Source organism: Aquila chrysaetos, chromosome 1 (assembly GCF_900496995.4).
Source record: "Aquila chrysaetos chrysaetos chromosome 1, bAquChr1.4, whole genome shotgun sequence".
Classification (NCBI taxonomy): Eukaryota; Metazoa; Chordata; class Aves; order Accipitriformes; family Accipitridae; genus Aquila; species Aquila chrysaetos.
In genome coordinates this window covers 9,648,280-9,661,384 of record NC_044004.1, presented here as the reverse complement: position 1 = coordinate 9,661,384, position 13,105 = coordinate 9,648,280, and the positions used below count along the sequence as shown (strand labels likewise).

At 35.9% G+C, this 13,105-nt stretch overlaps 1 protein-coding gene across 5 annotated transcripts in view; it reads left to right on the top strand.

Annotated features, from left to right (window-relative positions):
- Positions 1-13,105, top strand: part of ZFYVE28 (zinc finger FYVE-type containing 28) — a 165,045-nt gene that overhangs the window by 75,151 nt on the left and 76,789 nt on the right. For all 5 annotated transcript variants that reach the window (XM_030023720.2, XM_030023715.2, XM_030023706.2 and 2 more), the window contains exon 2: positions 8,394-8,534. In XM_030023720.2, coding sequence (XP_029879580.1) covers positions 8,394-8,534 — 141 coding nt within the window. The remainder of the gene's footprint in view (positions 1-8,393; positions 8,535-13,105) is intronic.

Sequence of the window (13,105 nt, the reverse complement as noted above, 5' to 3'; positions counted from 1 at the left end):
CTTCCAAATGCCACACCATTTCTCTGTGTAAGGCGGGGGCTATAGATCTGGAATTGAATGTAATTGATCAACAAGTCCAGGCAGCTAAATTGGCTATTTTCCTCTTGATAGGTAACAGTCACTAAAAACTGCAGAATCTATTTTGTTTGAATAGATACTTAGTGTAATGTTTGAGTTTAAATACAGAAATCTAGACAAATCTGAGGCAAACTGCATAAAAACATTTAAAGAGTGATTTGTCCATTTTGATATATATCCTGAGAAGCTGAATTTGCTGTTTCTAAGTAAATATTTGTTCTTTAAACTTGATGTTCTTGCAGCAGCTGAGAATGAAATGTGATTATCTTAACGTCAAACTCAGAGATACTAGCTGCAAGAGGAGGCTTTCAGTAAGTGTTTTACAAGTTCAGTGGGGTGGGTTGACCTTGGCTGGCTGCCAGGTGCCCACCCAGCTGCTCTCTCACTCCCCTTCTCAACAGGCCAGGGGGAGAAAAAAGGATGAACAAGTCCAGGGCTGAAGATAAAGATAGGGAGATCACTCGCCAATTACCATCATGGGCAAAGCAGACTCAATTTGGGGAAGACTAATTTCTTGCTAATTAAAAATAGCCTGCTATGGGCTGGGCGTGGAGGTAGCATTGTGGGTTACCAACTCTTCACATGGAAGAAGTGGCTGCTCCATCACTTCTCACACCTGCTTAACATGTTGACTTCCCCACAGCAAAACCGCTTTCTCTTCCTGAAATCTATCTTCTTTCCTAGAAATCAAAGCTGTGGTTCAGCTGCAGGGCACTCCTATTCAGTAGAGTACATGTCCAAAAGATTAAGTAATATGTGTTCAGCATATGCTTATGTAATTCCCCCAGAAAATATGGATTTGAGCACATGCTTTTCTAGATTAGTATTATGAACACTCAAAAATAGAAACTCTGTATGGTGACTTAATCCATCATGAGTGAAAACTGACTGCATGGCAGTCTCAAATATTTGCTACTCTAGTTCACTGTAACCACTGTCAGATTTTCCTTTTTGGGGGGCTGGTATTATACCATTCTGTAGGGAAAACGAAACACTTAAATGTGTTTGGGGAGAGTGTGCTAGTATTGCAAAAATTCATCCGCCTGATTTTTGTTGTCCAATAAATCATTATCTCACTGATTTTTTTTTTTTTTTTGTTTAAGGTGCTGCTAGCATATTATTGTGTTAACAAGCTGTTCACCTGTCTTTCTCGCTTGTGTAATGATATTCTGTAGATAAACACAGAGCAGCTGGCAAAGCTTTAACCAGGCTGTAGCTTTTCTCACAGTGCTTGTTTTTTTACATATCCTCATGACCAATTGCTAATAGTCATATTCATCTTGGAGTCCTTTTTATGCATGTGCAACACCAGTTTAAGACTTCATTACATTCTACAAAATATGAATGTTGAGGGAGTTTTTACCCTTTTTTTCATTAGTGGATAGCACTTCAGGTACTCAGTTTAAAAGGGAAAAAAAAAACCTAAACAAAAAAACCAAAACCAAACAAAAAAGCTCCCAAAACAACTGTGTACTTGGGAGTAGCAGAGTTCCTCTTTTATTTAATATGAAGAAATATTTTTGCCACTAATAATTATGACATTTGAATTTATCAGAAATTTTGGCTCACCTGCCTGTTACCAAATGATGGTTTCTTATTGTCATTTATTAGTGTTTGGAAATCAACAAAAAATTCAGAGGACCTCTCTAAAGGAAAGATGTGAGTACATTTGCTTACATGTGAGGTGATGTAACAAGTCATCCTGCTGGTATCCTCTTCTGAAGAAATCCCTTAAACCTTTGGAATTTTTCATCTGCCAGTTAAGCCTACTAGTGCAAATGTGACTGGTGTAGTCAGTTTTCAATTGGATAAGTTTCTGTCACTCTAAGTCCATTATTTTTCACACTGGCAATGAATAAACTTGGGACTTTGTGCCTAAATCCTATTACTTCTGAACAAAACACTTTTTCCTTCTGATAATGTTACTTAAGTTTTAGTTAAGTTTAGCTTAAAACTAGTTATATGCAACATCAGTTATAAGCTTTAAAAATAATACGTTGCTTCATCACTGGCTATATTTAAAATGCTTAGGACCTAATTCTGCCTTGTGCACAGAACATGTTGTCAACTCATACAATGAGTTGTTTTCCAAAATGTTAGACAGCGTTTTTTTGTACACTGCGGAGTAGAATCAAGTTCTTAACCTATAGCCTTTCCAAATTCCCATCTCAAAGGGAATGTTCTTTCACTTGTGAAGTCCCTTTTCTGACTTCTGTGCTGTGCAGTAATTGTTCGTATTTGACATTGTCTGATAATGGCAGCATTTATTTCAGGGAATGGAAAGTTTGAGGTTGATCCTCTTTATCTGGGCATGTGACCATGTGCTTCTTTCCTTTTCCTGAAAATATAGTAGACGACAGATTTAGACTGAAAACGACTGGGCCCTCAGTAATAGAGACATTTATACCACCCTTTCCCTTATCAAAGGGGGAATAAGGAAGCTACATAGATGAAAGACAGTTCCACTGATGTGATTGCCATGGCCTTTCTTGAAAACTTTTCACTTCCACTGTTAGAGTTGGAGCAGAATAGAAATTGTTGAGCAGGCAGTTGATGCTGGCTGAGGAAGGGTAGTGTCCTGTGGCACCTACAGCAACTGAAAATATTGCACATGGACTATCATCCAATATTGTCCCATGATTGTGAATGCAGTTGCTGCAATGTGTAATAAAATACAAGTACTTGTGTAAAATGCACCTTTTACCATTACCAAATACTACTTGAAAAGTTACCCTGATGGATGTAGGTTTACTTTGTTCCCTTGCCAAAAAGCAATCTGGATTTACCATCAGCAAAATGCATATAATTAATGCTTTTCTGTATAGTTTCTTCCCATAGGGATCAAGTCAGGGTTTCTGAGTGTGTGGGAGAGGCATAAATGCTTAGTGCTGGAAAAGTGCCAGTGGACAAGGGAGACCTGGAGCCTTCTATCTCAGGTCCATGGATTTTATTTTAAGCAGGGTTGGGGTTTAGCTGTTGTTCTGTAGCCTTTAGATCAGCAATTAAAAAATGATTATTTTCCAGAGGATGACTGACAGGCATCAGAATATACTTATATCACTAGCTGGGATCTTGCTCATCTGCATGGTTCCCTTGCTTCAGTCTATTCATTGGCTCATTTGGGATGATATCTTCTGTCTCTTTGCAGTGGTGGGGAGGGCTCTGTTCCTGTTGTGATGTCAGTAGAAGAAAAGGCCTGAACAATATCTTTCCTTCCCTACAAAGGATCATGGAAACCTGGGGGAAACATTACCTTAAGTGTTCAAATTATGGGCTGCTGTCAGTTATGTTTATAAGATGTTGCGTATTTTGTGTTATTCAAAAAAGAAGCAGTATTCATACTTGAAAGCTGTTGTTAAAAGTCATGCAAAAGATACTTGCAATTTTGTTTCAAAAGGAGGAAATCCTCCCCAAGAAAAACCCTTATTTCTGGCAATTTGATTTTCAAGACAATTCTTAAATTCCAGAATTACTGTATGGTTTGAGATTGATCTGTCAGCACCCTGGCTTCTCATTGTAATATCAGTTTTCAGTCTAGCTGTTTACTTCTGTCCTGTGTTGAGAAGCCTCTTTTCATTTCCCAGTTAGTTGACGCTTTTTTTTTTTAGTGACAGCTTCTGGTTTTGATAGACCAGCTTGTTTACAAGATGTGAGAATAGCATCTTTTCATCTGATAACATGCAATAGGTAATCTTATAGACCTGTTACTTATCTAATAACCTGTAGCTAACAGGTGTCTTTAAGATGTTTTCCTTTTAACTTTCTGTTACAGTCCATATAAATCCCGTTTGAAAAATCAAATCAGAATTCATTATGCAACAAACTGAACTAAGCTAATCCTAGTCACTGTTCATTGGTAGGACTTCATGGGCAAAAACCCAAGTGTAACCAGTTCAATAGTTAATACAGCTTTTTCATATGCACTGTTTTACACTGCCATCCTTGTGGATGGCAGGCAGTCGTCTTCTGGTTTTGATCTCTGACCTAATGAGAGTGGTACCTAATAAAAAGTAAAAATCATTAAAATAAATATTCAGTGTTCAGTGAGTGATCTTTCATAAACAAAGATTAATGATGCAGTATTACATGACATGGCTAAATGTTAAAAAAAAAAGTAACCGATGGTGTGCTGAATCCTGTCTTTACTGACTGGAGTATATCATACAAATTGGGATAATAAGTTATGACCCACATATGAAGTGATGATTTCAAATCTGTGGAGAATGTACTCCAGTGGTATGGTAAATTATGTGCTGTCAATATAGCTGGACTGTTTGGTGGGCTGAATACTTTGGAATGTTAGATGTGGAATATAAAGAAATGTTAGACAGAAGGAATGCAGGGTGTACTTATAGAATGAGACTCCTACCTGCATAGCTTACACTCAGGAGGCTGTTGGGATAACAGATTTAAAACAACAACAATAACACCACACACAGAAAACTTTCACACACTCCCACACCCACCCAAAAAACTCAACCAAACAAAAATTCCCCCCCAAATCCCAAAACCGTGTGTGCAATCTACAGTTGTGATATGGTTAAAGGGACTACTGCAGTTTGTGGGTACAGAAGTAGGCAAAAACAAGTAACATAAGTACTTGATGCTGTAGTGGAAAAAGGCAAAATAAGCAGTATCTAGAAGTTGAAGTCTAGCAAATCAAAACAAGAGATGAGATGCATTGATTTGATGGTAAATGAGATTAATTCCTGAAACAAACTACCAGTATAAGGGGTAGGTTCCCTGTCAGGTGCTTTCAAATAAAGTCTTTCTATTAATTTGAGCACCTGAGGGTGGGAATTACTAATTCTGCTGAAGAATAATAAGTAATTTGGATGGAATTATTTGAAACATATTTTGCATAAACTCAAAGTAAAAACTGGCATTGAGCATGGTGCTATCTCTGATTTTCTGCTACCAGTTGGACCAAATTGAATTTAGAAAGTCATGGTTATTTCCTTTAAATGCCCCCCTGCTAAGAGATTTAAAGTTTCATGCAGCTTTGGCGTGCCAGGGACCACATATGATTGACACCATTAATCAAAGATCATGCTACTAATCCACACGAAACATAACACAGTAGAGAGAACTCAATTAAAACTTTTGTCCCTCCAATTTAAAAGATCAGCCACGTGGGAGCTAAGTATCTCGGCCTTGCTTGTTTTGCTTGAGACCGGTCTTAATAAATTGCCTTGTTTTGCCTCTGCACTGCAATTTAGATGCTTATAAATCAGCAGTCATGCTTTGCCACAATTACACACGTAAACTCCCCGCATCTTTGTTTCACAGCTTTGTCTAGAAAGTTTTAATAGATGTAGATAAATGCTGAAGGAAAATGTAAAAATTGGAAATAATAAAAATAATTGGGTAGGGGAAATGCTGAAAAAAGTGCTTTAATAAGCTTTACTTTATAAATACAGGAATTTAGAACTAAACAAAATTAAATTTAGTAGTTCAATTATAGGGCCTCCCTCTTATTATCATTCATTTTGAATTTTGTTTGTTTCCCTGACCATATATTGTAAGCTTTATCCTTTTCCCTGGGCACCTTTATATCAAGGCTATAGTGAAGACATTATTCAAGACTGTAAATTTTTGACAGCTTACACTTAGGGTACTGAAACTGCTTAATAAAAGACAACATTGAAAGGATTAAGAGGACGAAACTTCTGATTGGAAAGGCCCTCTCTTTTGTAGAAAGTGGCTGCTTAAAGAAGAAAAAAACTGCCAACGCTTTGATTACTACATTTCAACTGCCTGAAAAGATGTTTCATTTCTGACTTGCCTCAGAATTGGGGTGGTGGGTGTGAAGTAGTGATGTAGGAAGCTGCTGGGCAGTGTGACAGCTCACAGCAATGTTAAAGGTAGCCTTAAAGTCACTATATTCAGGCACACATAAGGCATGTAGGAACAGGAGTTGATGCCTTTATTTTTAGGGAGGATTGTTGTTGTCTCATTAAATTGCTGACTGCGAACCAATTCAGCATGTAACACTGAGGGCATATTTGGCATCACTTATAAGACTAAATCTTTTTCCTTAAGTCTTATGGCAATAAAATACTTGCAGTAGTTAACTCCTTGATCCTGTCAAGTGTGGAGGATGTATACTGTTCTCTTCAAAAGGTGTTAATACTCTGTTGTTCCTTTTCAGGGACTAAACAGCTGTGCAGGTTTTAATGCTGTTTTACGATGAAGGCCTGAAATGATTCTTCTGCAGGATATGTATCTTGTGAAGACTAAAATAGGGAATTTAACAATATGTTGTGGTACCTTCTGTTGAAATTTTTTTTAAGTGTGAAGCAAAAAGAACTGGGTTTTTTTGTTGGTTTGTTTTTTTTTTTCCCAAGTATTTGTGACAGCATTTATTGTGCTCTTACCACTTCTGAACCTCTGTTGTTGTTGGCAGAGGTTTGCTACTGATCTTTCTCTGTGATTGCAGACAGTTAGTGTCTTCTGGACGGGTACTGCAGGACTGGGTGTATGTGAAGCATGAGCCTGAGCTCTCCAATACACATTTATCACCTCGATTAGTGCTTTAAACCTGTGGTTTGCTAACGGCAGCATTTCTGATTCTACTGCATCCATATGCCCATCCTTTAAGAACTTTGGTATTTTATCTGTTTACAATAGTGGAAATGTTTTGTGTTTCAGATAGAAAATGTTATGGTTCACAACATATACTTCCTCATTATACCCTCAGTGTTTTTGTCCTTTGCCATTTGTTGCATTTGGTGATATTGTCTTTTAAAGTGATGTTATCTTCTGTTTTGCTGTTGACTAATTTCTTCACTGTATTACACGTTTTTTCTGTTGGTACGTGTTTTGCTCTGACATACTTATCTTGTACATCTTCATTAGTTGTCATTTAAAATGTGTTGCTTGTTGATAATTTCTATGCTCTTGCTATTTTTTTAGTTTATAAAAAGCAATGTTTTCTTTTTAGCCAATGGTTTTCTTTACCTGGAAGTTCTTCCCTATGTTAATTTTTTTTTCCCATGTTTGAGTCTGTGAATTGCTTCCATGTAACTTGGTCTTTATTTTTACTGGTTCTATACATAACCTGGTCCTTCTAAAAGTATTTTTGTGTTGTTTCATTCTTCAGTGCATTAAGAATCAATTTCAGATACTTTGCAGCTTTTTGTTTTCTGTAGTATCAGGCGTTTTTTCTTTCATCTAGTGAAAACTAATTCTAATTCCCAGTCTACAGTTAGTATAGATTTAATGTTTCTTACAGTGTGATTAAGAGCTATTTTATTTTTTTTATACATCTCCCGCAAATCTTGTGTGTGTTTTACTGAGGACTACTTCAGAATAATATGAGGTTGTGCTTATCTGAGGTTATGAATCTTTCAACAAGTTGGTGGCACCTACAAAAAGCTATTCCCTCCCTCCTCCCACTTTTATCTCCACTGTCTTTTAAGAGTCAAAATTCTTATCTCCTCCCTCCACGCACACTGATCTCTGTTATTTTTCCAATAATTTGATGAAACCTTTCATAGGGATCAATTTTCAGTTGTTAATATTTTTTTAAAAAATCCCTTTTATGGGGTAAACTTTTATTATTAATATTTTTCAATATTTCTGATGATGCATTCCTTTATTTTTATATTCTTTCCATTATAATTGCTGTTTTGTTTTAATGTGGCCAAAAATCCATTGTGATAATTCCAAAGTGTTCTTTGCCACTTGGAATACTTGCGTCGTAGTTTTCTCCCTGTAATGCCTCGTTTAGTCATATTATTTGCTTTTGAAGTCTTTACATCCATTTGGCCGTGGTAATGTACCTGGTAGATGCAGTACCTTTCCCTTAAGTGTCTTGATTCTTGTGATCCTCAAAGTGAGGATTCTGACCAGATAGCACTGTGCATCATGTTGCAGGGGTTACCATGGTGCTTGGTGTATTATTACATTGCTTGATAAACTGGGGGGGGGGGGGGGGGTGTTTTAACTTGGAAAGCAACTTTGTCTTGTTTTGACTAGAACTGAAGTGTACTTTTGTTTAATAAACAAAACTTGTGATTCACTTGTTTGCTCCACCAGATAATTATGCCACAAGTAGTGAGAATGCCAGGATGGTTTTGGAGATGACAGTAGTTGAGTAATGCCCCAAGTTTGTTATGTGAGAGACTTTTTTTCTTCCAGGTAGAAAAAAAATTGTAAGTGTGCTTAAATATCTCAAGATCATTCTTTTCCATGCTGCCACACTACTTATCTGGCTTATATGTAAAAAAAATCGCATTAAATATAATTAGCTGAAGTGAGTTTTTATTTGCAAAAATAATGTAATATTGTGTATGTCTCTGTCTTCGATACAGAGAACAGACCCACAGCTCCTTGCTCAGTTCTACTATGCTGATGAGGAACTAAATCAAGTAGCAGCTGAATTGGACAGTTTGGATGGAAGAAAAGACCCACAGAGATGTACGCTGCTAGTCAACCAGTTTCGCTCTTGTCAGGTAATCAAAATGTCACCTTCCTGATTTCATTGACATTTCTGTGTACATTAAATGTATTACATTATTATTTATTGTATTAGTTTTTATTGTCAAATCCCTTTATAATGAATCCTTGGTAGATATATGCCTTTCCTTAGTTTAAAGGGTATATTTTTGAAAACACTATCTGAAAATTAAATCTACATCTCATTTAAGAGTGTTGATGCTTTTCCTTAAATAAGAACATATATTAAAAACTTTTTCCTTTGTATAAAATAAGCATACAGAGCTTACTAGAACATGAGAAATATTTCAAAATTTCAGGCAGTATAAAGTAGCCCTGTCTTTTGTAGCTGCTCAGCTTACATACCTCATGAATCTGATAGCTTTTCATTAGCAAATGAACTATGTGAAGACAGCTGGTAGCTGTGCTGATTTTTTGGAAAGAATATTATCTGCTTCATCTTGAAGATGAGAGGAACTACTGAGGAACCAAGCAAAAGAGTGTTTTTATCTGTAAATTATTTCAAAAGTATGCGTCTGTCTTTAAGTTCCTATTGTATAATATAGTTCACCTAAAAAAAGATTCCTGAGAATATTTGCTGAAACTGTGGCTGTACTTTGAGTGAGACTTGAAGGGAAAAGAACCAGAGACTGCAAAGACAAATTCAGCTAAGTTTAGGTCTCTAACTTAGATGGTTTTGTGATTTGATTTATGAAGAAAAACAGTTCAGATATTGAAAAACAATTGAGAAAATAAAACTTTCCCTGTCATGGTGTATGCCATTCTACACCTAAAAATTTGAATTTTCTTTACTGAAAAACTTGAAGTAGAAACTACTTCTGTGGTGCACTTCGTACTTGCATGAATGCTTTGATCTTTCTTCTCCCAATCACACCCGAGAAAAATACTTTAAATTGAAGTAGGTTCAAGTCCAGAATACACCATGCCAGAGGTGGTAGGAGGATTTCTGTATGTAAAGTAAGCTCTTACTGTCAACTCAGGAGAATTTTAAGTGGAAAGACCGTAGTAATAAAGATTCATTTACATCTCCACCAAGTAAAAAATGGCAGTTAAGTGGAAAGGATGTGTTTTGATTCACCCCTTGCTAGAATTTCTTGCTGTTACTACTAATAAAATCTACCGAACTTCATTATGTGGAAAGATTTCATCACTAATCAAGTTAAGATGAGTTTGAAGAGCAGTGCCCTGATCATTGTAGCAAATGTTCACAGTAAGTTAGCTGAGTCTGTTGAAAAGAAAAGTCAGGTATGTGCTTGCTTGCAAGAAAATGAAATTTTAACAGTGCAGTTTTTTTTTTAAGAGTGCTTACAGAGAAAGAGTAAATGTATTGTTATGTCAGAAACAATGTTAATACTTCTGTCTACTTTGAGTATCTTCAGTTTCCTACTGTACTGTCCCTAAAGAAAAATGTGGAGTTTAAGGGTTTACCAAACTGGAAACTAAGTTTAGTAACAGTCAAAATTCAGTCACTTGGAGGGGGAAAAAAAAAATAGGGATGAGAGTTATCTTGAAAGGTCACTGACTTTAGTCTTCTGTGTGATGGATCCTAGGTGTACCTAAATCACTCTTCAAAAATATTTGTCTGACTTGTCCATTACGGGAGGTTTATAAGAACATTCCACAAACTTTTCTAGGCAATTCTTTCCAGACTTTTTGTTTTAGGCAAGGTTTTCTGATAATAAGGGTGGATGAACTATATCACGGTGCAAGATAATCTCCTTGTTTGCTGTTTTATCCCTGGAGATGACAATTTATTCCCTGTTTCTCTGCAGGTGCACAGGCTTTCCAATCTGTTTCTTGTAGTATAGGTAGACCCAAGGAGCTGTTCTGTTAAAAAAAGTAGCTTCTCTGAATGTTTCACCTGTAGGAATGCAAGAAATGCAGACTCCGATAGCTCCTTGGTCAGTTAGCTTGGCTTGTTATATAGTGACTCACCACCTTGTGACTCTTAACACCTTCTGATGCCTGGTAGTTTCTTCTTTTCATTTGTCAAACAGATTGCTGTTAGTGAAACAATCTGTTGCTAGAGCTGAAAGAAAAGATGGAGATGTTTTTTTTTCATGTAGCTATTTTTGTAATTTCTAATTTTCAAAGTTCTGCAGAATAGGTCAGATAATCATCAAATGTCATGTCAAAAATGGCTTTGCTAATTAGGACATATTATTTTGTAGTACTTTGTGTAAAAGCAATGGTTTTGGTTTTTCCTTCTAAGAATTTGTTGTGTAAATGCCAAACAAGAGAAGGAGCAATGTTTTAGTAGGGATTCAGAATGTAGGTATTTGCTAATCAAATATTGCATGGTAAGTGGAAAAATAGGTTTTAGCCTAAGGTATGGTGGAGTTTGAGGAAGGTGAAGATCCAACAGCCAGCCCTGGAGTCAAAATGGTTGTAATGGAAGGTTGTGCATGTGTAAGTAGGATAGCAGCTACATTGTGCAATATCTTTGTGATATCTGCAACAACTATCACACAATTCTGAGACCTTTCTTTTAGATATGTGCTCATTCTGACTCTTCAAGCAGTGCTTTTGAAAAGGGACTTGTGACCACAGAACATAGTTAACCGGACTCCCAGTCTTTGCATGATTTTTTTCCCTTTTTTGTCCTTGTTTTTCCATGTATTACGTTTTCCAGATTATTCCCATTTTTTACCTCCATGAAGTTTACAGAGGCATAGTCTTTCTATTGGGTTTTAGTGTTTTGTAGGGACAAAGATTTCTAAAATCCCTTGTCCTTCTGCTTTTTTATCTGGTTTTGAAATTAATTCATTGTTCTTGGGCTGTTTATTTACAGATGATTTACTGTTAGTGTCTGCTTGATTAACAGATGATGTTTTGAAATTTTATTTTGTTTTATTAACTAGATAAATGTCTTTAAATTAGTGTGATTCTTCTGAAAAACCAAAAAGTCTTACAAACTGTGATTCTTTTTAGAGAGAGGTTATATTCTGTTGGATCTTAACCATATCTGAAGAGTTAAGTTTTATATTTTTTTTCTATATTTTCAACTTTTGGTACTATTGTTAAAGAGCTCCAAGTTTACTATAGTGTGTGAACAGATTCAGACAAAACATAAGGACTCTAACTAAAGGATGTAATGCTTTATAGTGGACATACTTAATTTTTTCTATCTTAACAAAACTGGCAGTATTAGTCAAGGCAAGTTGAGGGTATGGTGCATTTTGGTGTTCCCATGGATGTGCAGAGAACTTCAGTCTTCAAGACTGTTGACACTTCCTTACTAAAGAACTTTAACTCTGAATGTTGTCTTACACTGTTTTGCCTTAGTAGTATTTGACGATAAAAATCACACTTTTTACAATAAATTAACTTTTCAAAACTTCTGAAGATCTTGCAACTTGAATTTCAAATGCTGTGAGTTAACTGTATAGCATAATGCTGAGTAGTATATATCTATGAGTAAAAATCAAGGTAATGGTTTTCAAAGCTTCACTTTTCATTTTCACATTAATGTGATACAACACTTTTTTCCAGTTATGGTAGCCTATTATAAAAATGATGTCCCTCATTTTGCTTTGGTGTTTCCATGTCAGTGGTAGAATATTATGAGAACATAACATATCTATTCATACAGTACCTTACATTTATTGTGTGGTTAATACCTATCCAACAGAATAAAACACTTCACTACTGGTTTCTGTTAAAATTAACAGTAAGGTAAGCATGCAGAGATGCATGATGAAATGCTATGTAGGTTTTTCTTAAATGGGGTAGGTAGGATGTCATTCTTTGGTTTGTTGAAATTGATTGACAGTAATAGAAGGAAAGTACTTGTTTTTCTTAAGGGAAAAAAAAAAGTTTGCATCAGTGAATCTTGAGTAATATGCAGTGCTGGTTCATTTGAGTTTTTTTTTTCCCCTGCAACACAAATAATTCATTAAAGTATTTTTATATTAGTGGTATATAGTAAGGTGTCCTTTTCTATGCTGCTCCCAACATCACATGGTATTGAATTTCATAAGAACTAATGGTACTTTGTGTACACTTCTCAATCACTCGTGCATTTGCGATCATTCTTTAATTAATTTGCCTTGATCTTTGCTATTTTCACATTGATTAGTATCTTGTTACTTGAGCTGATAAACTGGTTTAAAACAATTTCTGACCTGTTTAAATGGAATAAGGTTTATTGTTACCTATTACAGAACTTCACTGGTTTTGTTTAAAAGGTAAAAAAAAAAAACCCTTTGTTTCTAACCCAGAGATCTTGTTAGTACTTGACGCTGAGCCTGTGTATAATTACATTGTGAAAATGTTTTCAGGATCATAGTACTTGCTTGCTGTTTCAGTATGCTGAGAATTATTTCTCTGTGTACAGTAGCGAGGTCTCAGAATAGTGTATGAGTCAGTTCCTCAGCATGGTTTTATCAGAATTATTCCTTGAACTGCAGATTGTGTCTCAGCAATGTGTAATTTGATCTGCTAAAGTACACCAGGAAGAATTCGCCCCGTCAGGGCACTGACCTGAAGCAAACCGTAGACTTGCCCAGCTGTGTTACCCCTTGCACTGTACTACAGAATAGTAAAATGGGTAATTTATAGTATTTGT